This window comes from Antechinus flavipes, chromosome 5, assembly GCF_016432865.1.
Source record: "Antechinus flavipes isolate AdamAnt ecotype Samford, QLD, Australia chromosome 5, AdamAnt_v2, whole genome shotgun sequence".
NCBI classification, from domain to species: domain Eukaryota; kingdom Metazoa; phylum Chordata; class Mammalia; order Dasyuromorphia; family Dasyuridae; genus Antechinus; species Antechinus flavipes.
In genome coordinates this window covers 100,872,372-100,897,361 of record NC_067402.1, presented here as the reverse complement: position 1 = coordinate 100,897,361, position 24,990 = coordinate 100,872,372, and the positions used below count along the sequence as shown (strand labels likewise).

At 35.2% G+C, this 24,990-nt stretch overlaps 1 protein-coding gene across 1 annotated transcript in view; it reads left to right on the top strand.

Annotated features, from left to right (window-relative positions):
- LOC127538603 (probable maltase-glucoamylase 2) overlaps positions 1-23,353 on the top strand; it is a 28,857-nt gene extending 5,504 nt beyond the window's left edge. Inside the window, 12 exon segments of the mRNA XM_051962394.1 lie at positions 874-982; positions 1,325-1,584; positions 3,525-3,676; positions 6,432-6,603; positions 8,136-8,235; positions 14,622-14,734; positions 17,895-18,020; positions 19,965-20,064; positions 20,067-20,095; positions 20,179-20,277; positions 21,431-21,544; positions 23,150-23,353. Coding sequence (XP_051818354.1) covers positions 874-982; positions 1,325-1,584; positions 3,525-3,676; positions 6,432-6,603; positions 8,136-8,235; positions 14,622-14,734; positions 17,895-18,020; positions 19,965-20,064; positions 20,067-20,095; positions 20,179-20,277; positions 21,431-21,544; positions 23,150-23,242 — 1,467 coding nt within the window. The 3' untranslated portion in view covers positions 23,243-23,353.
- Positions 23,354-24,990: the final 1,637 nt, after the last annotated feature.

Genomic DNA, 24,990 nt, shown 5'->3' with positions numbered 1-24,990 from the left:
CTGAGACAGATTGTGTGAGGCAATTTTCCCATTATCCTTGTGACTACAGAATGAAGAAAGGAGAATGGGTCCAGTGGTAGCAGAAGCAACAGGCAGTGGCGGTGGACAATGGAAGTATCCTTGAAGAGGGATAACTTCCTCTTGCCATATAATCTTGAAAATTTCAGTCAGCTTTTGTATAAGCAATAGATCTTCATCCTGTAAATCTCAGCTGGAATAGAATCATCACTAGGTGCTTTGTCGCATGAGAGCATCCTAATAGCATTCAAAACCTCTTCCTCATTTGGAACTTCAGCTAAGGAGGGATTGATTTCAACTTGAGATAAATTGTCACTGGCTTCAGCTATGATTAACAAGGGCTTGTAGAGAACAAAGAAGCAATAATAGCAAGGCAATTAAAGGACTTGGGCCTAGTGAACTGGCAAGCTGGAGGAAGATTTCAGCAGATAGGACAGTAGAAAGAAAGGATGGGGACAGAATAGAATCGAAAGCAAGTAGTTTAGACCAAAGGATAGGGCCAGGGTGTTGGGGGTAGGGAGGGGGGAAGCGAGAAAGGAAGGATCAGAGACTGAAGATGCAAAAAATGTAAAGTTATTAAGGAAATCTTGTTTTGTTAAAACTATCACCACCTTTTTGCCAAAGAGAACTGGAGCCAAAGATATGTGAGAAAATGGCCAAATAGTCACTTCCTCCCTTGAAAGGAAGTGGACAAAATCAAGGGTCAATAGGTAACACTTAGCGAGGAGTCAGTGGTGGTGGGAGGGAAGACTGAGGACAACCTTGTGGACATGGGCCCCCCAGGAGGCTGGGGCTTGGTCTGGACTGTGTGCTTCATGTGGTCCAGATTGTGATCTCTACTTACTCTTTTCACAGGCACTCTGCCACCGCCGCCAGTGTTGCTGGAACCCTCTAGGAAACAGCAGTGCCCCCTCCTGCTTCTTTCCCAGGAATGTGGGCTATAAAGTCATAGACATAGCCAAAAGTAAATATTACTCAGTGCTGATTTAGACAATAGAATAAATAAGGCACAGATGAGCCAATAACACAGAATGAATCTCTCTCTCTCTCTCTGTATGTGTCTCTCTGTGTCTCTGTCTTTGTGTCTCTGTCTCTCACTGTCTCCATCTCTCCCTCTCTCTGTGTCTGTCTGTGTATGTGTCTGTCTGTGTTTCTGTCTCTATCTCTGTCTCTCTCTCTGTATGTGTCTCTCTGTGTATGTGTTTCTCTGTGTCTCTGTCTCTCTCTCTCTGTTTCTTTCTGTCTCTGTCTCTATCTTTCTCCTGTCTTCTCTTTTTCTCTGTCTCTCTCTTCTCTCTCTTTCTCCCTCCCTCTCTCTCTTTTCCTCCTCCTCTCTTTTTGTTTCTGTCTGTCTGTCTTTCTATCTTTGTTGCTCTCTTCCTCCCTCTCTCTCCCTTCCCCATCCCCTCCTCCTCTCTCTTTGTTTCTGTCTCTGTGTTTCTCTGCCTCCCCTTCTCAGACTTGACAGAATTGAGAAGATTGCCATCCCCATCTCTGTTTGGAAATGACATCATTGATCTTCTCTTCACAAAAGAATACCAGACACCTAATCGGTTTCACTTTAAGGTTGGTTTGGGTGTTCTAAGAGCTATGTTTATTAAAAATGTGTTTTGAACCAGATTTCTCTATATATTAGTTGGAGGAGGAGAAGGACACGGAATCATTGCACAGTGGGAAGAGTGTCGAGATCACAAGAGGGACCGCCTTCAAATTCTTCCTTTTACACTTTTTATATGACCTTGGGCAAGTCACTTTAATTCTTGGACCCTCTTTTTTTTTTTCAATCTGAAAAATGGAGGGGCTGAATTTGATAACCTCTGAGGTTCCTCCTGGCTCTCCAACTAGGATTTCCTAAACCTAAGCAACATGGAGACATGGCATGGTACAATGGGAAGAGTCCTAGACTTGGTATAAGGAGACCTGGATTTAAGTCCATGATCTTGTAAAGCCCTGAGCCTCAATTTCCTTATTTATAAATGGGGATGGGGATAATAATACTTGGGTGGAAATTGTTCAATAAATTAAAAAGCACTATTGCTAGAAAGCATAGTATCCATCATAATAAGAAAACAGTTTCTACTTCTATTCTTAAGGAAGAGATATGGTAAATAGCCTCAAACAATCAATGAACATTTATTTAAGTGCCTACTGTGTTCCAGGAATTGTGCTAAGCATTGGGGATTCCAAAAAAAAAAAAAAAAAAAAAAAAAGGGCAAAAGATAGATTCTGCTCTCAAGTAGTTTACATTGTAATGAAGGAAACAACAGGCAAACAAAAACTACAAAGCAAAGTATATATAGGATAAATGGGAAATAAGAGAATAAAGGCACTGGAATTTAAAGGGGGTTCTTGTACAAGGTGAGATTTTTAGCAGATTAGAAGCATATATATAATACTCTAGGATATTAAGTAGAATATTTCTGAGACAGAATTTAAAATCATTAAGTATTAGAATTGGAAAGAATCCTAGAGATAATGTAGCTTATCCCCTCATTTTATAATTGGTGAAACTAAGGCTCAGAGAAGGAACTGACTTCCTCAATGGTGTCTAGCAAGTTAGCAACAAAGCCAGTTGTAAAGGGTAGGTATGCTAGCTCTCAAGTTCATGTGTTTGCCACTGGGACATATTGCTCCCCACTTCCCATGACAGAATTTACAAGATTGGAGCTGTTTTCAATGTGCTACTAATAGGGCATAGTTATGAGGTATAGGGAAAATACTAAATTTTAACTAACTTGTAGTCACTTTAGATTATTCCCTTTCTAACAAGAGGGTTTTAGCAGTTTGTTGGTAAATGTTTATCAGCTACCCTGAAAAAAATAAAATGTACCTATGAAATACTTCTAGCTTAATTTTCATAATTAACAATTTCACCCTCATTTCTGGACAATAAAACAATAATACAAGTCCCAGTATGTTGCATTTGAGAGATTCTGAAGTGTAAATACTTAACACTGAAAATTTAATCATCAGTTATCTCAAGATGATATAAGTTGGCCCAATAAATGTCCAAAGTACTCTGGAATTTTCACACTATTAACTAAGGAAAAATCCTAGATCTTAGAGCAGCAATGGGGAGAATGAGTACATGGAAGCACAGATCTTTCCTGTGTCCTTGAGCCTGTCTGCCACCAAGGAAACTATCATGAGAATTCTCAAAATACTATCATGGGATTGGGTAGAGTATATACGTAGGTATTGTATGAAGGCTTCCATTCATGGGTAAATTCAGAGTTAGTCCTTTGTTCCATATTGAATTTAAAGGAGGCAGATTTCATCTCAATCTAAAGAAGGTTTTCCTAGTAATTAGGGCTGCCCCTAGAATTTTAAATTGTCTTCATAAGCACTGAGTTTCCCTTTAATCATAAGTTATATGAGTCCTTATTGGGGATGTTGTAAAAGATTTTTTTTTTTTAATTTTAGGTCCATTGGATTGAATCAGGTAGCTTCTGACCTTTCCAATTCCAGAAATCTGGTTTTTCTGTCCTTTGTTTTTGTCCTGGCAGATCATTGATCCTAAAAGGAATCGGTTTGAAGTCCCCCATGAACATGTTCAATCATCAAATGAAGATTCATTCTCCAATTTTAACTATAAGGTAGAAGTCACAGAAAATCCCTTCAGCATCAAAATAAGAAGGACCGAGAACAACAAAGTCCTGTGAGTATTTCTTTGTATATTGACTATATTTCCAAATCTCACCATTTCTGATTGGAGAAACCTGGGCTGAATAGGGACAAGGTTTGAATTTTTAAAAAAATTTGAAGAAATTCAATTTTATTATGTTAAAGTGAATTTATTAATAAATTTGGAAACAAGAAGTTTCTAAGTGGAATTCCTGTTGGATACTAGAAAAGATATATTTTGCCACAAAGTCTAGTTGGGCCATTTAACTGAAAATCATGTACCTAGAAGTTTAGATGCGATTAAAGACTATAAGATAGAGACACACTGATACTATTATTGATGTGTAGCTTTCAGCAGGGGTGAATTTAGCTAAGACCCTTTGATAGCAATGTGATCCATCTCTCCGTTCCTCCTTCCTTTTATAACTCGTTTGATTTTTCTTTTCTTGCTTGCTTGCTTATTTGTTTTCTATATGGATTAGAAAATCTGTTCTTAACCAGGACTAGCATAATGATGATTGATTGTGTTTGCATGTTTAGAATATTATCTTTCTCCTCTACATTAATAAAATACTAAGTTAATAAAATAACTTAGGCAGAATTGAAAGCAGGTGCTTCTGTATGTGTATCAAAGGAGGGATCAGAGAAAATTAGCAGCATAAAGAATGGAGGTAGGAGAAAGCTTACCTAGAACTCAGTCACTAGGGAGAAAGATGGAATAAAATCTGTCCTGGGATGGCTTGATGTTCCTGAAGTGTTGTTTGCTGATGAGGAGATTTGAGAAGAGAGTAGGAAGTGAATCTGGGAACAAAACTAAGGCAGTGCTCTAAAATTTGGTATCTTGAGAAAAAGCACTTGTTATGCCACCTTGGTTACAGTTTTTGACCTAGAAATTTTCATTAAAATTGTGTTCTATCTATGTGATCCTGAGCAAGTCACTTGACCCCAATTGCCTCAGGAAAAAAAAAAAGATTGTCTTCTACAAGACTGACAAGCCTAAATTGTGACAATAAGTTCCTTTGTAGAAAGGAAGAATCGAGTTACTCAATTAGCAGCGATTTAATTAGCTATCTTAAGGAGCTTATTATTCAAGTAAAATCTGAAATTATGAATTAAGTTTCCCTTGAAAATCACATGAAACCAAGCCTCTGAACAGAGTTGGATGGAATGAAATCATTCTCCAGCTCAAGATAGACTGGGAAAACTTCAGAAAAGATCAATCTCATTGGGATGATAGGGATGTGCAGCCCAGCTCAGACAGATTCTCAGAAAGCTGATGAGTGGGTCTTAACCACAGTAACTCAACAACTAAATCCTTCAGTCGTGGCTCAGTAGAGGAGCAGACCAGTGGGGCAGCTTCCAGTCCAGCTCAGAAAGCAAACTCTGGGAAACCAATCTCCTGAGAAGAACAGGCAAAGCTATCCCCTACAAACACAAGGGTCCTCTGTGCTTAAAGCCAAGGCTCAGAGTTGCACTGGAAACTTAGGACAGTGCTCCCTTTACTCCAGGAGCAGAGCCCAACCATAAAAGTAAAAAAGGAGGAAAAACCAAAAGAACTGAAATCATGAATTAAACTGGTAGAATTATCCTCACTTTTAAAGTGCTTTCCCAAGATCAGAGAGTTACAGAATCCAAGTCCTTGGATTGCAAACTCAGTATTAGATAAGCTAGCACATATGAAAATGAGGACTATATGCCATGCAGTTAAAAATTTCTTTAGTTAGGAACTAGGCTGCCTTTAGGAATTGAAGAATCAAAATATAGAGAGAAAGAAAAACTCTATATTCTTCATTTTAGCCCATATCTGTCAGAGACAGCTTATTAATGTATACAAATTTCTGCTTGGAGGGAGAGTTTCAAACTGACGTTTCCTCTGATCATTAGAATTATCCCCAACCCAAACAATGTTCACAGACAGTTCATAGTAATTGTGAAACAAAAGAAAACATTTCAAAGCAAAATTAAACAAAGTTACAACATTGAATAATCTTTTGAATTTGCTCCAAAGGAAAGTTTTAAACCAGAAACCAGCTGCTTCCTCTTTAACTACTTACTCTATAAAGATTTCCCCTTTGAATCTGGCCAAAGGCAATAATCATCTTTGTCATTCCACTCTTAATTTTGTCACTATAAATAAAATCAATTCTCTTCATTTGAAAGAACCAAGATCTCCTCCTAAACTCAAATAGGATCTATTAATATAAAAATTTTGATTAGATCTTTTATTCGAGTAAAATTGATTGTTCTCCTCAGCATCATCTTCTAGTAGAGAAAGTCTGAAAAGGTTTTTCAGGGATGTCAAACCAAGGATTTCTGTCTTTGTAATACTGTTAAAACATTATTTCTTAATATTTCATAACCATCAAAGCCTTAGAGCTGAAATATAGAAACAAGATGCTCATAATAGAATAAAACAAAGTCTGAAAGGGTTTATTATCTCTGCTCTAAATAACCTTTATTTTCCATTTATCTTGATGAAAGCCCATCTGAAGTTATATTAACCTTGCAAAGGATGACAAATGGAAGGCTGGATTGATAATGAAATGACTTGGACCAATCAAGTTGTGGACACAGCTTTCTTTGAATTCTAGAGAGAACTAGCTTAGCCAACATGGCAGTCAGGCCCTGGTACATAGGTATCTTGATAAATATTGCTTTAGGAAATAGGAAAAATAGGAAAAACATCTGGTTGAGTAGAATGGGAAAGGAGAGCAGATAAAGCTTCTGGGAAAGTAGGGGGAGGAAGAGTGTTCTTTGACTTTTTCTTTTTTTCTTCCATGGGTGTCCAGCTTCGACACAAGCATTGGGCCCCTCCAGTATGCTGAGCAGTACCTGCAGCTCTCTGTCCGACTGCCCAGTCACAATGTGTATGGATTTGGGGAACATGTGCACCAGCAGTACCTTCATAATATGAGCTGGAAGACTTGGCCCATCTTCACTAGGGATGCCATTCCTAATGCTGTGAGGACTCTACTATGCTATACTTTGTTTGCTAATATACCTAATATCTCATTAGGTGAATTTCTACGTATTTGTGTTTAATCTTTCTATTAACTTTGATGTAAAGTTATATCCATCTATCTATCATCTATAATTCTTTAGAGGGAGGTAAAGAACTTGGACACAAGGAGTAATTTGAAAGATGCAATGAACTTTTAAGAGTCATGTTTGAAGGAAAAGGAAATATTCTAATTAAATAATTGCAGAATATTTGGGTCACACACCATGATTGCACTGTAGTCAGTTAATTTTATGACTGACACAATACCTGCTTATATCTACTATTAATAAGAAAATGACATTTATATACTACTTTAAAGAATTACAAACCCTTCAAAAAACTGCAAAACTCTTTCCATACATTATTTGAGCCTTACAATATTCTATAATAAATGTTACAGATATTATTATATCCATTTTCCAGATGAGGTAAGTTGAATTACTTATCCTTGTTCATATAGCTAATGAGTTCCAGAGACAGGATTTGATTGCAAGTCTTCCTAATTTTAAATCCATTATTCCGTCTACTAGGCTACACTGTCTCCACATTTGCCCAAAATGTTCTCTAAAGTTTACTATTCTTCCTCTGCTCCCTAGCTCCTCACCAACAATTTGCTGTTGGAAAATCCATCTCATTTGGTTGTTTTCTAGTGATTTGTGGGAGGTATTAATTTTCTTTGAAGATTAAAGAAGATATGAGATACTATAAAATATAACACATGGTAGAGAGACTGAGGCAGAGAGAAATACATTGGTTGAAAGATACCCAGGAAGGGCTGAAGTAATACAGGAATATGTTAACTGAAATGGATGTGCACAAGGGATCTAAAAATTCCTAAATCTCAGTCTTTCTACCCTAAATTTCTTTCTGTTGAGAAATAATTTGAGTTATGCCTACTTTGTCAAGGTGTTTTTTTTTTTTTTTTTTTTTTTACTGGAAGGAAAAGGCAATGTGTGTGCTTTTTATTTAGCCATTATGAAAGAAGAATTGGTTTTCCTTCTCTCAGTAGGATTGAATCTGAACTAGCTGAAACATTAAAGCCTTTAGACTCTGAATGATCATAGCTTCAATTTTTATTCAAATTTGTTAATGCTCACTTAAAAAAAAAAGATGATACTTAATTTCTTTTGGGCTTATAGAATTTTCACTATTTGCTTAGCTTATTAGTCATCACATCATCATCATTACCAATGTCAGTGACTTTGATCCTGTGCCAAATGCTAAAATTGTGATTTTGTGGCATAAGAAGAATGAGATTTTAAGAACTCTTCCAATTGTTGAAAATGTTGAAGCTCTTAGCCTCCTAAGAGAATTCATGCTCTGGGCCAAATAACCCAAGAATATGGTTTATCTCTGCAAGAATCATAGTGCCTCCCACATAAATAGTGTTTTGTTTAGTCCTATGCCAAGGCTACTTTAAACAGTTTTTTAAAAGCATGGAATTATAATTTTATGTTGCTTTTGTTTTATTTTCTGTGTGTCTTTTCTACAGAACATGACTAACTTGTATGGTGCTCAGACATTCTTCTTATGTCTTGAAGACAACAGTGGTTTTTCATTTGGAGTTTTCCTAATGAACAGTAATGCCATGGGTAAGAGGGTCTTTGGAGTCTGTGCAAGAGACATCCTGCTTGGATTTTTTTTTTTTTTTTTGATGAGATTGAGGAAGGTTGATGTATTAAATCTGAAGGTCTTCTGAAAAGACTACTTCTGAATACAAAACCAACATATGTAAATGGTAGCTATCTTAATTCTTGTCTGCCTGTACTCTGAAATTTCCCTTATATTTAATGAAGACACTAAGCTGCTAAGACACATATAGAGCAGCTAGATGGCACAATGGGTAGGCTGCCAATTGGAAGTCAGGAAGATTCATCTTTCTGAGTTCAAATCTGGTCTCAGACAGTTACTACTTGTGTGATCACCCCTTTCCCCCACCCCAAGTTACTAAATTATTTTTTGCCTCAGCTCTTCATCTGTAAAATGAGATAGAAAAGGAAATGGCAAACCATTCCAATATCTTTTCTAAGAACTGCTCAAATGGGTTTATGAAGAGTCTGATACAGCAACAGCTGGACCTACATCCTGGTTTCCCAACATATTCATATTCAAATAGGCCAATAAAAGTCTGAAAGGGCTTTTTGAGCCCTATGTCCTTATGCCCAGCAAATATAACCATTCCGATGTCCTACCATTTCAATCAAGTAGGTTGAGGGATTCGTTTTGTCAGGGGTTCTCCGATCATCCCTCCTCCATCCATCCATATATACATATGCACACACACACATACACACACACACACATATATACAATACACATATGTTTTATTTCACATATTTTATGTTATAGACTATTCAATATGGTTTATATCACTTGCCATGTTATATATTATATTATATTTATTATATTATGTTTAATATCAAGTCCTGAAATAAGCCAAATTCATAAATGGAGGAAGGAAACATCTTTAATTTTGACAATAGGGTAATAAATCTGCCATTATGGGGAATATCTGACTAGGAGACTTACAGGAAAGGTCTGGTTATGAGATGCCAAATGACTTTGACAATCTGAGCAAAGAAAACCATTTCATTCTGGCTGTTTTGCCCTTCATGCCTTTAAATCCAATGCAAGGGGATAACAAGATCAGAAGCTACTTGGAAGCTGGTCTGGCTCAGGCTGGCTTTGTTTGCAAGGAAAGATGCCGAGATGGGGACTCAATTCTACTTGAGAGTAGCTATAATGCAAGAACTTTACTAGAATTCTGACACTGCTGTACTAGGATCAATAAAAGGGAGTGGCAGGTAATATTATATTTGATATTAACTTTTTCTGTTAGTGATAATCTATGTATTCAATAAAATCTATTATATAGAACCTAAAATTTCTATATGATACTGACTGTACAGCCCATAAAAGAACTTGGATTATTTTCTTTTATTAACAAGTTAGAGGGAAAGAATTTGCAAATTTACTGATAAAAGGACTATCTATCTATCTATCTACCTATTCAGCTAGCTAAGAAAACTGTGACAAGTGGATAGAGCAATATTTGGAGGCAGAAAACTTGGATTCAAGTCTTGTCTCAGATCCTTAGTAATTGTATTGTATCGAGCAACTCTAAATCTCCTTGAATTTCCATTTCTTCATACATAAAATGAAGATAATATTATTTCCCTCTCTGGAGGTTGTAAGGATATAATCACATAACTTATGTAAAGTACATTGCAAACTTGAAAGTGCTATCCACCCACATCAGAATACTTTCTCTCCAATTTGATAATAACAGGAACTAATCCAAGCTCTTGAAACTCTTCTCCAAAGTTGGATACACTCAGAATCATTCATTCATTCAACAAAACAAAACAAAACAAAACAAAATAACTCACGATGTTAACTCTTAGAAAAAATGCAACGGTATGAACACTCCTCTTAAAAAGCTTTAAGTCCTTCCTCTTAAAAAGTTTATGAGATTAAGGGAAGTAAGAAGTGCGCAAATAATTATAATAAAAATTGACCATCATTTGCAGAGTTTTGTGAGAACTGAGAAAGAACATTTTTGATAGGGAAGGTCAGAAGACTCTTAGAAAGAACTGTCATTTGGTTCTTGAAAGAAAGGCAGAATTTTTCAGCATAAAAAGATGAGGGTAAAGATAGGAATGAATAAAGTAGAAAGCCAATTGTAGTGGAGGCAGAGCAATAAGAGATCTGGGGATTTGTCCTGGGGAAATAAATAGTGGAAAATTGTCTGCAGCATAGTCTATTTGAAGGAGTATTGTTGGAGATTAAAGTAGAACTGTGCCCTGGAGTCTGAGAGGAAGAGTCGATGAAAAGCATTTGAAATTCTTGGGGCAGAGAAGAAACTTGATCAGAGTTTTGCATGAGGAAGACTAACCAGCAAGCAAAGGATTAATTAGAGAAGAGGTGGGGATAGAGAGAGAAACGAGAGGCAGGGACACTAGTTTGGAGGCTCTTGTAAATAGTAATGAACCTTAATGACTAAAACCTCTTATGTCCTTGGTATAAAAGAGGGGATATACAGTACATCCCCAAATCACTGTTTATTCATCTAACTTTTGGAAGAATCACATTGTTATCTGTTCTGCCAAAATCCTACTTTATATTAGTCTTTGAAACTTCGGAGAGTTAGATGATAGTGATAGATGATCACACAATGATAGAATGATTACAATGATTACACACAGACAAGGCATTCTCCCTGAGCATCTTCTGAGCAGAGGGAGCAAATCCCGAATGACAACACAGTAAAAGAAAGTCTGGATCTTTCTATTTTGCCCTATCCTTTCTGCTTTCCCCACCTTTGTCTTCCCCCTTATTTGAGATGCTTGTCTGATCAAAGAGTTTGAATGAGTTCTAATCTGAGAAACTAGAGGACCATCAGGTTTTATCTCCTTGATCTTGCAGCTTTCATTCTCTGCTCTGTATTCTTGTCCTATAGTCGTTCAGCAACATCATCTTAACTAATGAAGTAATCAGGTTATCTTTGGGCTTTGTCACTCTCTGAACCCTTAGGTCTTCTAGGCCTTTCTATTTACTCTTCAGGTGAATTTTCTTTTCTGTGTTGTTTATTCCAATTAGATCAGAGGTTTACCACTAAGATCAGAGATTGTTTATTTCTATTTTCAGCACTTACCACAGTGCTTGGCACATAATGAACATTTAATAAATGCTCATCCATTTATTTAGTTTGGCCATGTTTATTTTCTTATATTGGAAACTCCATCCAACTCTTAAAGTTCCATTACATTTTACTCTGTCACTAAAGAATGCTATTCAATCAATTCCACAAGTATTTATTAAAAGCCCTCTTTGTAAAAGATCCTATTCTAGTTACTGGGAATTCAAAGATAATGCTAAAACAAGCCCTACCCTAACAGAAATTATATACTACTGGAATAGTAGGAATGTTGAGGTTGGGAAGGGACCCCAAAAATTTGGGATCCTAGACCAATGTCAGGAGGGTGTTTAAAAAGAATTTGTAAGCTTGAACCCGTTTCCTTATCAAGGGGCAAAGTTTATTGTAATTGTCATTACAAAGCAGACTGAAAAGAAATTAGCAGAGAAACAGAAAAACAGAGAAATAGACCACTCCTTAATTCGTTTGCTGTCTGATAATCTTGTCAAGGAGAAGCAAATTGCAAATTCTCAAGATCATTCCTCTGGGCCATTGAATTAGCATGTCAGTGGTAGAAAGCTGGATAAAGGGGTCTCCTTGCTTCTTTTTCTCTGCTCATTTTTTTTGGAATTCTGCCCGTTTATAATTGGTGTTTCAATTACAATAAACTTTGCCCCTTGAAAGAAAATGGGTTCAAGCCTGCAAATTCTTTTGAGACACTTCACAACACCAATCTGTGACCCCAGACTTTTGGGATCCCTTCCCAACCTCAACAGGAAGATAATGAAACCTATTTAGGGTTAAATAAAACAAGTTCATTTGGTTGAGTCCACTAGGAGAGAGAGAGAAGTCTTCATGGAAGCAATAGCATCTGAGTTAGGTCTTGAGAGAAAATAAAGATTCCGAAAGGCAGAGATGAGCAAGGAGATCATTTCAAGCATGGAGAATCTGTGAATGCATGTGGGCAGGAAATACAATGTTAAGTGTGGGTAATGACAGTGGCTTAGTTTATCTGGAAAGTCAAATGTGTGAAGGGGAATAATATGAAATAAGGTAGAAAGATTCTAACAGAGAAGATGGGAAGGCTTTAAAGACAGGCTGTGGAAGAGCTATTAAAAAGTTTTTACCAGGTACATAGTCAGATTGGTAATGTAGGAAAATTATTTTGACAATTATGAGAAATATAGATTAGTAAAAGGAGAATCAAAATTTCAGAAAGCTAATTAGAAGACTATTATGATAGCCCAGATGAATATTACAAGTCATTGTTAATTTGTTAATCTAGATAACATCAGTGACTATTATAACCAATATCAACCCTCAAGTACTCTACAATACTTGCTACTCTACAGCACTGAGATTGCCACATGGTACTTTTCAGAGTTCATACCTATATAAGGGAAGGTTTACTTCTATTATCTCCATAATGTTGAAGTCCTTGAGATCTTTGTCTTGTCTCCTTGTCTTTGGCTTAACAAAAGGTCTGAATTAGGGTGCTGTGAATAGGAATGCCAAGAGGAAAATCAATAGGAGAGACATGGCATTGTCACCAAAGAGACTTAGTGACTTAGCTGATGTGAAGGATAAGGGAGAGGAGTATGAGTGACTGATATTGAAGCTTCTTTTTAAGGAACGGAGATAAAGAATAGGAAGAAGGCCAGATAAGCAAGACAGCCTTGAAAACTATGAACTGATTTTATTATGTACTTGAAAAGCAAGCTATATATAATAGGGACCTGTAATTTCACATACAATACTCTCTTTTAATATGTCTATACATTTAAATGATCATTCTTTTTGGTGTTTGTTATGGTCAGGACAAATATAAAAAGTAAGATCAGTAAGAATATGGGTGACTGAGAAAATGGTAGTATAATTAGAGAAGTCAGCAGGAGAAATAGATTTTGTGGGAATGAGGATGGATTCTATTTTGGCTGTGATGAGTTTAATGGTAGGAAAGACATTACAGGTCTCTGGTAAGTAAGTAGAAATGTTATTATAGTTTCAAAGATAGGTTAGAGAAAGAGAAAAAAGATGGGAAATCTTCAGTGAAGTCATAATTAAATTAAAATGAAATAGTATAGAGGGCAAGGACAAAATTTTGAGTAAATACAGTCATTAAAGGAAACTGGATGCTAAAGAGGAGAACAAAAGGAGAACTTGGAGATAGAGAAATAAAGAAAAACAGTAAATAAAGTATCATGGAAATTTAGGGTTAAGGCATTAATAAAAAAAAAAAAGAGAGAGAGAGTGATGGTGATTAACAGTATAATAAGCTATAGAGAGATCCAGGAAGATAAGGATTGGACAACTTATAAATAAATGTTGAGAGGTTTTACTTAGAGGTACAAAGGTAATGAGGAAGTGACTTTAGAGTCTTCTTTTAAGAAATAAAAACAAAGATAGGAGAGCAGTACAAAGTTGAGGACAGCATGTAGTGTGTGTGTGTGTGGGGGGGGCAGGTTTGTTAGGATAAGGAAGAATTTAATATATTCATATGTAGAGAGAGAAATCAGAAAGATGGAGAGAGAAAGAAACAGAGACAGAGACAGAGATTAAGATAAAAAGACAGATAGAGAGATAGATAGAAACACACACACAGAGACAGAGAGAGGAAGACAGAGATACACAGAGAGACAGAAAGAGATAGATACAGACAGAGACACAGAGAGAAAAACAGAGAGAAAGAGACAGAGAGACAGAGGGAGAGAGATAGACAGAATGGGATCAAAGGAACAAAGGTGAAGGAATTTAATGCTGATAAATATTTAGCAGCTTGCATGACACTTCAAAATTTAATTTGCATTAACATTTTCTCCATTATTTTCTTAAATTTAGATAATAAATGAAACAATAAATCAAACTTTTTTTCTTGATTTTTGGGGTGTGACTGCTCATACTGAATTTAACAATATCACTAAAAGGAGGGCCACTTCATCCTCTGAGATGAGTTTGGAGGTGTGAAGGGTGGGAGCTGAAGTTTTCTAACACTTATTAGTAAAATATTAGGTAAAATTATCGGCTAAGAGTTAAAAGATTAGATATTAGCTTAGGAAAACACAGGAAATTCAAATTTGCAGTTGGTGGCCCAAGTGAATTAAAAGAAGTTCTATTTCTTGATCTTAATTTTTTTGACTTTATGTTTGGTTCCATTTTGATAAATGTCAATGTTCATTTTATTAAAGAAACGTGTAATTTGCATCCTTAGGAATCTGTTAGTATAGTACTGAAGTTATTTATCTGGGGGGAGGGGGTTGTGGTATTTACTCGGCTAATGACAAGGAATAGATGAAATGATCTGTTAATTTTCATGATGCTATAGTCTCACTTTGATATTTCCAGAGGTTGTCCTTCAGCCTGCCCCCGCAGTCACTTACCGTGTAATTGGTGGCATTCTTGACTTCTATGTATTCTTGGGAAATAATCCAGAACAAGTTGTTCAGGAATACCTGAAGGTATGTCTCCATTCAATTAATGGTTATTTGTGATTGTTATTTGATAAATCATTTGCTTTTTATCACAAAGAAAGCAAACAAACAAAAATGCCTATTTTTTTTGTTTGTAAGCCTCCAAGAATTTGTTTTAGATCATTCACTTATATCAAGGTTCTTGAGATTTAAGGACTCTGGGAACTACAAAGTTAGTAAAGATCATTTGTTCATCCATTCATTTATATTCCTCTATCTAATGATATACAAAATCATGTCATCAATAAATTAGAATAATAAGATAAGAAATAGTTTTTGAAACTATAGAGAGGGGAAAAGTTCATGACCAAACAAGGGATATAGGAAGTTCAAAAGCTAAAATGAATAATTTTGATAATATAAAATTGAATTTTTTTTCTGCAAAAACAAAAATCAATGTAGTTAAAATTAGAATGAAAATGAATAACTGGGGGAAAATTTTTTGTATTAAGTTTCTCTGGTAAAGATCAATTTCCAAGAAATGTAAGGAACTGATTTAAATAAATAAGAATAAGAACCATTCCCTGATAGAAAACTGGTAAAAGGATAAGAAAAAGCAATTTTCAACAGAGGAAATCCTTGCTATAAATATCTTATGAAAGAGTGCTCCAAATCACAAATAATAAGAGAAATGCAAATTCAAACAACCCCAAGGTTCCACTTCACATTTCTTTTATTCCCCTCCTTTATTGTTTTATGTTTTTCTAGTTATATATGCATATTAACCTTTTAAATACACATTTCCTTATGAATCATGTTGGGAAAGAAAAATCAGAACAAAAGGGAAAAATCATGGGAAAAAAAAAAAAACACACACAGAAAAAAAGAAGTGAACATAGCATATGTTGATTTACAATCAGTCTCCACAGTTCTTTTTCTGAATACAGATGGCATTTTCTATCCAGAGTTTATTGAAATTGCCTTGGATCACTGAACCACTGAGAAGAACTAAGTCCTTTCATAACTGATCATTGTGCATTCTTGCTGTTACTGTGTACAATGTATTCCTGGTTCTGCTTATTTTACTTCAGATCAGTTCACGTAAATCTTTCCAGGCCTTTCTAAAAAAAAAAAAAAAAGCTTGTTCATCATTTTTATAGAACAATAATATTCCATTACTTTCATATACCACAACTTATTCAGCCATTCCTCAAATGGGGAATGCCCAGATGCCCAGGAGATGGGCATCTACTCATTTTCCAATTCTTTGCTACCACAAAAAGAGCTGCTACAAACATTTTTGCACATGTGGATCCTTTTCTCTTCTTTATGATTCTCTTGGGATATTGAATCAATATCTACTTCACATTTTTCAGATTTGAAAAGATGGTATAAAATAGGAAAATGACAATTTTTGGAAGAGTTAAGGAAACAGGCACCCTAATGTACTGTTGGCAGTGGAATGAATTATTCTACCTATTATGGATATCAATTTGGAGCTATATTCTGGAAAATCATTAAACTGTGCATATCCTTTGACATGGTGATATCATTATCAGACATATTTTAAAGTAGGGCTTCTTAAGCATTTTTCATTTGTGACTTCTTTCACCTGAGAAATTTTTATGTGACCTCAGGTATATAGGTTTATAGAATAGGTAGACAAATTAAATATTTACAGATTTAAAAAATCATAATTTTGTGACCTGCACATTCAGTTACAGGATCCTATATGGGATTGTGACCCACAGTTTAAAAAACTTTGCTCTAAAGAAATTAAGAGAAAAAGAAGAGAATCATATTAATAGTACCTGCCTCCCAGAATTGTTGTAAGGATGAAATGAGGTAATAATCATAAATTGTTTAGTATAATGCCTATATCAGAGTAAGTTCTGTATAATGTTAGCTATTGTAGCTATGGAGGTAGCTAGGTGGCTCAGTGGATAAAGCACTGACTCATAGTCAAGAGGATGTGAGTTCAAATTCACTGTCTGACCATTATTAGCTATATGACAATGGGCAAGTCACTTAATTCTTTGTCTTAGTTCCTCATCTTTAAATAAAGTTGGAGAAGGAAATGGCAAATTACTCCAGTGTCTTTACCAAGAAAACCCCAAGTGAGGTCAGAGAGAATGCTGAAAAGAAACATGGAAAAGTAATATATATATGTAAACAGTTTAACCTTTAAATATATATACGTAGATTTAAATATATAATAAATATTATATATATATATTTAAAAGTTAAAGGTTTACATCCCTAGATGGGAAAACAATATCTGTAACTATTAAGGACTGAATCTGTCATTGGGGCAGACAGAGGGGAGTAACACATGGACTGAGATTGTGGTTGTAATGGTCTCTGATGTGATGACATCATAGAAAAATACATTAATGGATGGAGAAAGGTCTGTACTGGAAAAAAGAGGAAATGGGAGGTATAATGGGACAATTAGTTTACACCAAGAGGTTCAAAAGACCTATTACAATCCAGGGAAAAAAGGGAGGGGGATGAGCATTGTCTGAAGCTTGATGTGCCATTGCTTATATTTTCCTTTAATTTATGAATTCACTACCTATGCAACATCCTGCCACCACCTATCTCCTTACAACTTACTGAATTTCTCAGTATTCTTTAAAACTTACTTCAAATTTTATGAAGCCTTCAATAATTTCCTCCTTGCATAGTCAGTAATGACCTTGGACCTCTCTTAGCACCATTTGTTTCTCTCTTATCATGCATTGTTTTGTATTATATTTATGCATTATTTGTATATGTGTCATAGTGCCTAAGTTCCAATGGGGCAAGAACTACTAATTCCATAACTAATTTTTGCATACCTTCCCACACCTAAGAAGATATTCTCCATATAGTAAATGATTAATAAATGTTTATTGAATTAGCATTTATTGCTTCTCGAGTTCTGTGAACTTGAGATTTATATGTGATCTATCTCAGTGTTTTCTGCACATTTCCATCACTTTTTGATATTTTTTTTTGATAAATGTTATTAAAGGACTACATAGCTACAAGATAAAGGGTGAAGGAAAATACAATGTTTTGTGCAGAAATCCTTACAACTTCAAAGGCACTGAGCCTTTGATAATTTTTTCTTTTAGTGAAATAGAGATTATGTTTCCAATATTGGATAAGTTGATGTTGCACATTGATTTTCTAAATTCTAAGTCCTTTTTTACTTCTCTTTCAGCTCATTGGATTACCCTTTTTGCCCCCTTACTGGAGTCTTGGCTTCCAGCTAAGTCATAGGGATTATGGAGGCATTGAAGGACTGAAATCTGTTGTCAACAGAACACATGCTGTTAGGATACCTTATGTAAGTGGGAACTCTGTTCTTCTCAGCCCCTAACCATTGGATCTACTTCCCAATAACTCCAGAGTCCATTTGGCTTTATGCTCAGAAAGGTCTCTTTACATATTGCCATGTATATTTTCACATCAGAAATCTATCTTTACTTCTTTTCCATTGGTACTAGTGACATTGTGCTGGATGTTCAACAATAGAGCAAACTAGGATATGAAAAGGCATTGAGATCATACCTTATGAAGGTCAGTTGAAAGAATAGGGATGTTTATCCCAGAAAAAAAGAAGACTTTGGTGATAATATGATAGTCTCCACATGTATAAAGGGATATGTGGCTCAATGTGAATTTTGCTTCTTCCCCTCAATCTCAAAGGTCAGAACATAAAGCAATGAGTATAGGTTGCATAGAAAGGCAGATTTATGTTTATTATAAGGAAAACCTTCTTGGTAATTAGAGTGACTTAAGAGTGGTTTGGATTCTCTGGGGAACTACTAAGTTCTTTTTTTGCAGAAGCTTTTAAAAAAAGAAAAAAAAAACTTGCCAAGTGGATGGTAGAAAGGGATCTTATTCAGGGATGGATAGCTTGCTTTTGAAGTGTCTTCCAGTTCTCCTCAGATTTTCTGATAAGACTTGAGACATGTATAGACAGACTAGTGACAGTTGGTCTTCCCAGATTCTGGTCAGCTTCTGCCCCAACCCCAAGTGAACTTCATCTTGAAATGTTCTAGTATTGCTTAATGTTTACAATGGCCAATGGCCAGGTGTAAATCAAAAAACCAGAAGAATTGATTTGCATTTGGTAGATACTTTCTGTAAGTGAATCAAGGACAAGGTCTAAGAAGCAAGACATGTGCAGATACGTATTTATTTACAATCAGTGGGAAAATATTAACAAAGGAGATAACTTTGCATTTAGTATATGATCACAGTTTTCTCAGCTGAGAAACAATAAGGGAAGGCAATTCAATGTTTTTCCCCCTTTTGGGGAATAAAAATATACATCTGGGTTGCACTCTGGATCAACTCCTTCATTTTACAGATTATGATACCTAATCATGGTGGTGAAATGACAGGCTTAGTGACAGAGGCAGAGTTTGAATCTATGTCTTCTGGCCCTCTTTCAACTATACTATGGTACTTTTCTCCTAGTTCTCTATGATCCCAGAAAAAACCAAATTGAAGGAAAATAGAAGGAAAAATTCTTTCCTGAGGTGTGAGTATAATAAGAGGAAAGTCTTAATTTCAGACTAATAAGCTACTGAGTGAATAAGGAAACCAAGTCCTTGTGGAAGCTACTAAATATTGCTCTCTCCAAATTAACATTTATTTGGGCTGGGTAAATTATCATTCAATTACTTCCTAGTCTATATGGAGCTTAATACTTCTGAGGCCCAGCTCCCTGGTGTTAAGTGGAAAGCTAAAGGGTAGGTATTTGATGAAAATGCTCTCTCTATATTTGTATTAAGGAGAGTATACTTGTTATTCAGTCATGTCCAATTCTTTATGATCCCAAGTCCATGGAGTTTTCTTGACAAAATTACTGGAATGGCTTGCATTTATTTCTCAAGTGTGTCCCCATTTTACAGTTGAGGCCTGAGGCATAGAAATTACATGACTGAGGTCAGATTTGAACTCAGTTCTTCCTGATTCTGAGCTCAGTGCTCTATCATACTAACTAGCTGCCCACTACAGATACTTACTAGTGTGTGATACTGGGCAGGTCACTTATCTTCTCAGTTTCCTCATTTATAAAATGGGGAATTAGATTTATAGATTTCAAAAGTCCCTTCTTGCTCTAATTTCATCACTGTGTGATCCTTGAAGCTTGAGAAAGAAGGTAACTGAAATCCTGAGAAAAACAAGACAATTGAATATGTTGTCTTCAGTATGATCTCACTCAATGTTGCTCATTGGCTCAATGATATTGTTCATGAAGTTGTTATTGTGTTTCTAGGATGTCCAGTACTCTGACATAGACTACATGGATAAGAAGAAGGTCTTTACTTATGATAAAGATAATTTCAAAGGCCTTGACAACTTTACTAAAGAATTGCATGAAAAGGGCAGAAATATGTCATTATTCTGGTATGGACAAATATTGTTTCCTGCTATTCCTTCCAAAGCTTGGAAAGACCTTTCAGTCATAGATACATTTCTGTGTTTATTAGATTCCCGGCATCTCCAAAACCCTTTCCTATGGTCCCTATGAGAATGGAAGCAAAATGAACATCTGGGTTTCTGGAACGACTGGACCCGTCATTGGGGAGGTAACAAACTGCTGTGGAAAATCAGTGTATTATCATGACGCTGATTTGGAGTTCAGGCTTTATAGAGGAGGGAAGGAGCCTAGATTTTGTATGTAAAATTCTTAATTTTTTAAAATCAGTAAATACTTTGGTTCCATGTGGCTTTGCGAGGGACTGTTGTGCTTCCAGGAAACTGGAATAAAGCATCTCTCTGAGTTATTGAGGTCAATGTTTTACAATTTTATCTTCCTAAGAAGGATGTCACTTAGAAAGCCAAAAAAAAAAAAAAAAAAAAGTAAGAAAGGAAGGAAGGAAGGAAGAAAGGAAAGAAGGAAAAAAGAAAGGAAGAAAGGAGAAGTACTATCCTGTCATACCATCTGTCTATACTTTCTCAGCAAATGATACTCTCATCTATGCTGTGCCATGAATCCTCCACAAATGATGTACCCAATGTAGTGGAGGCTTTCTTGTTCTGTAAGCATTTTGGGGATTTTGCTTGGAAGTGACCTTTTCTTTTTTTAACTTATTGGCCAAGTTCTCTTCTGGTCACATCTCCTTATTAACATATTTTGTCACCTTGTACTCAACTAACTACTGGTAGTGGTACACAAATAGATAAAAAAAATTAGAATAAAAGCACTGTGGCACTTTTAGACTGTTAGTATGTTAGACTTTTTTTTTTTTTTTTTTTTTTTTTTTACCCCAAATGATCTGAACAGTTTGAGTGTTTACTCAATTTGGAAAGATTTTATATTCCCAACAAAGAAAAAACATAATATTGTTGTTTTATACATATTTGAAAGATCATTCAGGTCCCTTTCCTCTATTGTGTTTAAATATTGATGGTCTACTAAAGTAAATGTTCTTTACTTTTTTGTGTCATGGATCCCTTTGGGGGTATGATGAACTCTATGATGAAATCTTTTCCAAATAATACTCTTAATTGCATGAAATAAAATACATAAGATTATAAAGAAAATCAATTACATTGAAAAAGTTACCAAAATATTAGGAGGAAAATAATTTCAAGGACCCCAGATTAAGGATCTCTGTTTTAAAGTCACTGTTCTTCTATACTTGGATCTCTGTGAAAAAGGGCCAATTAGGTCACACTTGACATAAATCAAGGAATTCACTTCCATCTGGATAAATTTATTTCTTCCTGGCTCTCTAGGTATGGCAAGAACCTACTGTTTTCCCTGATTACACCAGCTCACAAGGCATTGAGTGGTGGATTGATGAGTTGGAGTTGTTTCATAAAAAACTGAATTTTGATGGAGTCTGGATTGTAAGTCAATTTACCAATGTCTGAGCTCTTTTTGGAAAGAAACAATGTTTTATATTTTGAGAATCATCTAGGTTTCTTTTTGGAGATGATGATGTGCTCATTGAACAGAGTGATTGATGAGCCATATATTTACTTAAAACTGAGCTCAGGTGCAATCAGTTTTTGAACTCAAAACTGAATTCAAATGCTATTTCTGGATTAATACTCTGGGTAATTTTGGGTAAAGTATTACTTTACTCTTCTTGTCTTCTGTTTTCTTACCTGAAAAGTAAGGATGTTGGATGGGCTGGGATGATATGAAATATCCCCTTCGGCTCTAGCAGTCTATAACTCACAGCTACTGTACTCATTACTTGGTGACACTTATTGTAGCATGAAAAGATTCTTTGTAAATGACTAAAACCAAAAAAGGTAGTGAGTATGATCTACTTCCTAGATGAAAATTAAAATTTTTAAAGACATATGTCCATGTGGGTTAGCCTAGGGGCTATTCTACTTCCAGAGAAATGAAAAATAGAATCTTTTCTAATTATTTTGAGTATAATAGTTTAAATTTTTCTTCCTTAGAAGGAAGTCACTGAGTAAAGAGGACAAAAAAATTATATGCTAGTAAGTGTCTGAACCCAGATTTGAAGTCATGAAGATGATTCTTTCTGACTCTAGTCCTCCTAGTCCTTTATCCACTGTGCCACCTAGCTGCCCCTCTTAAAACTATTCTATGCAAAACTAATGCAGTTATATGATCTTTAGCATTTCTCAAGATATATTATTTAAAAATCAACTCATGAATAAAATAGGTTTGAAATAATAGATTATAAAGAGATATTCGGGATATTCTAGTTGAACTCCAACATTTTGCAGATAGTGAAATTGAGGTGCAGAAATGTTAAGTGACAGGTCTAAAGCCATGTATCTCATTTACAGCTGTGTGGTATGGAACCTATCCAATAAATTTCAGAGAACTCTTAAGGTGTAAGGAGAAAGGGTGTCACTCCCACCATATGAGGGGCGAAAGTGAAGCCCCAAACATAGGGCAGGGGTAATATATATGTTCCCTGATGCAATATTAACCCCCTCCCTGCTGGCTCATCCTCTTTGACTGAGAATATGACCTTACATTCTAAGCATGAAAACTACAAAGAATGGGGAAGCAACACATAAAATTCATATTTAAACAAAGACATGTTTTTTTTACTAGCCCTGAGATATGTGTTTTCAACATAATGGGCTGGGTAGATAAGGGCTGAGTCAGCCTGTTCTATACCTTTTTAGAAATGTTATATCCACCCATATTCTAGGAATTATTTGCCAGTGAGAAAAGGGAGGGGAAATTGGGAACCTGATTTCATAGCTTATAGTTTTCCTTTTAAAGAAATATATCTTTATTCATCAAATCAGGACAGCCCAACCTAAAAACTTTTTCAAATTTTCTTTTAAAAATGCATTTAATAAGCAACATTCATGCTGCCCTTTTTATCATGGGTTTTATAGTAATTAAAAATAAAAAGCTTTCAACAAAGTATTTGAATTCTTAAGTTAATGATCTTTATACCACACTGAATTTCCATTAAAAATCTTCTTCCTTTCTGTTTTGTATTCCTGAAGGATATGAATGAAGTGTCCAACTTTTTAAATGATAAATTACAATGTGAAGACAATTACTTGAATAATCCAGCATTTATCCCCAGTAAGTGCTAATATGATTGCTGTCAATATGTAAAATGTTAAAAAAGAAAAGAAAAACCATTAGAAGGTTCAGTATGATGGAATTTGAGCACAGTGTTTCACTGATGACTAGGGCTTTCCTTAAGTGGCAGAAGATAGCTCACTCCTTCCTTTCACTAGGTCTCCTGTTACTATTTTCACTGCTAAACCTACTTATACTCCTATAATCTTCTGATGTAAACTCAATTTCAGTAACTATCTACCTCAATTGTTTAGCTCATGTTCCCAAGGACTCTGCCTCTAAGAATGCTCATTATTTAAAAAGAATACAGAAAGACAAATGTGTCTCTGTGTGTATACACATTTATGCATATACATATGTCTATAGAGATATATGTATATACACATACACACATAAATATATATACATATAAACACATATATACATATATGTATATGCACACACACATTCTCCTATCTCCTCTCTTTTAACTTTGGCTAAAGCTTTTCTCAGAAGGCTATTAGCCAGCTCCTTCTAGAAGAATATGTCTTATTGTTTCTCTTTCTGTATTCTTTTCTTAATGGAGACTACCATTTTTTCCTCTTTTTTCTTTACTTTTATTTTGAATTTAAATACTAAAAAAAGAGCTTTTTCATTTAAATAGAATACAGAAAGATGATTGTGCTGAATACAAAATTGTGAATCTGCATTTTATACTGCATTTAGTATATGAATATATAAAAATTCAAACTTTACTTTCAGCACCTCTTATGAAGCAGCCTATGACAAGATTACAAAAACTGTTTTTGCTAGTTTGTGTTTCCTTTTTGAATCTCCTGTTTTTTTTTTTTTTTCTCTTTGATAAAATAATTACATTAGTTCTTTTTTGTTTGTTTGTTTTTGTTTTTTGTTTTATTTGGCCTCACTATTGATAACCTTGCTCTTGCTGATAGTTTCCCAAAAGTGAACTGGAGTCAAAAAACAAGCAAAGTGAATGTTGGAAGAGAGTTGATGTAGGAAGAATACGTTAAATTATTGGCATCTTCTCCTACAGGAATCTTGGATAGACGACTGTTTGCACAGACTCTCTGCATGGATGCAGAGCATTATTGGGGTCTGCACTATGATGTCCACAGTTTATATGGCTACTCTATGACAATTGCAACAGCAAAGTAAGGTGTTCCTTCCCCTTCCCATCCCTGAATCATCAATTGAAGGATGACATCTTTATTTCCTTCTTTTTAAAAATATATTTTATTTATTACTTGCATGGGTTTTTAACACCTATTCTAAACTATCATTCTCCTTTCAATTCTTCCCTCTAGAACTTTTATTTCATTTTTATCTCTTTATTTTTCTAGGTATTCGTGAGTTTCTTGTGGAAATGTTTTTTTCTTTGACTCTACTAGCAGTTGTGATGCATTTATTTTTTCCTTCTAAACTGGATTTTAAAAATGATCTCTGAATCTATTATATTGCTTAACAATTGTCTGCAATTTGTTCACTGTTATGGACCAGAACCTGAAACAAGGTGCTAAGTCAGTGGAATTGATAGAGGCAATAGTTATCTAATTTAGCATGGTGCTTAACAGTTCTCTAGTTCAGTACATATATTTAGTACTTACTATAGTTCTACAAGATTCACCACCTTTGATAAGAGACCATATAAGCTTGGACAAACTCAGCCAGAATCAGAACTAGGTGTGACGACCGCACTAGCACCCAGAACATCCCAGAATCAGCCGGAGTCAGAATAAGCAAAAGTCCCTAGTCTTTATTC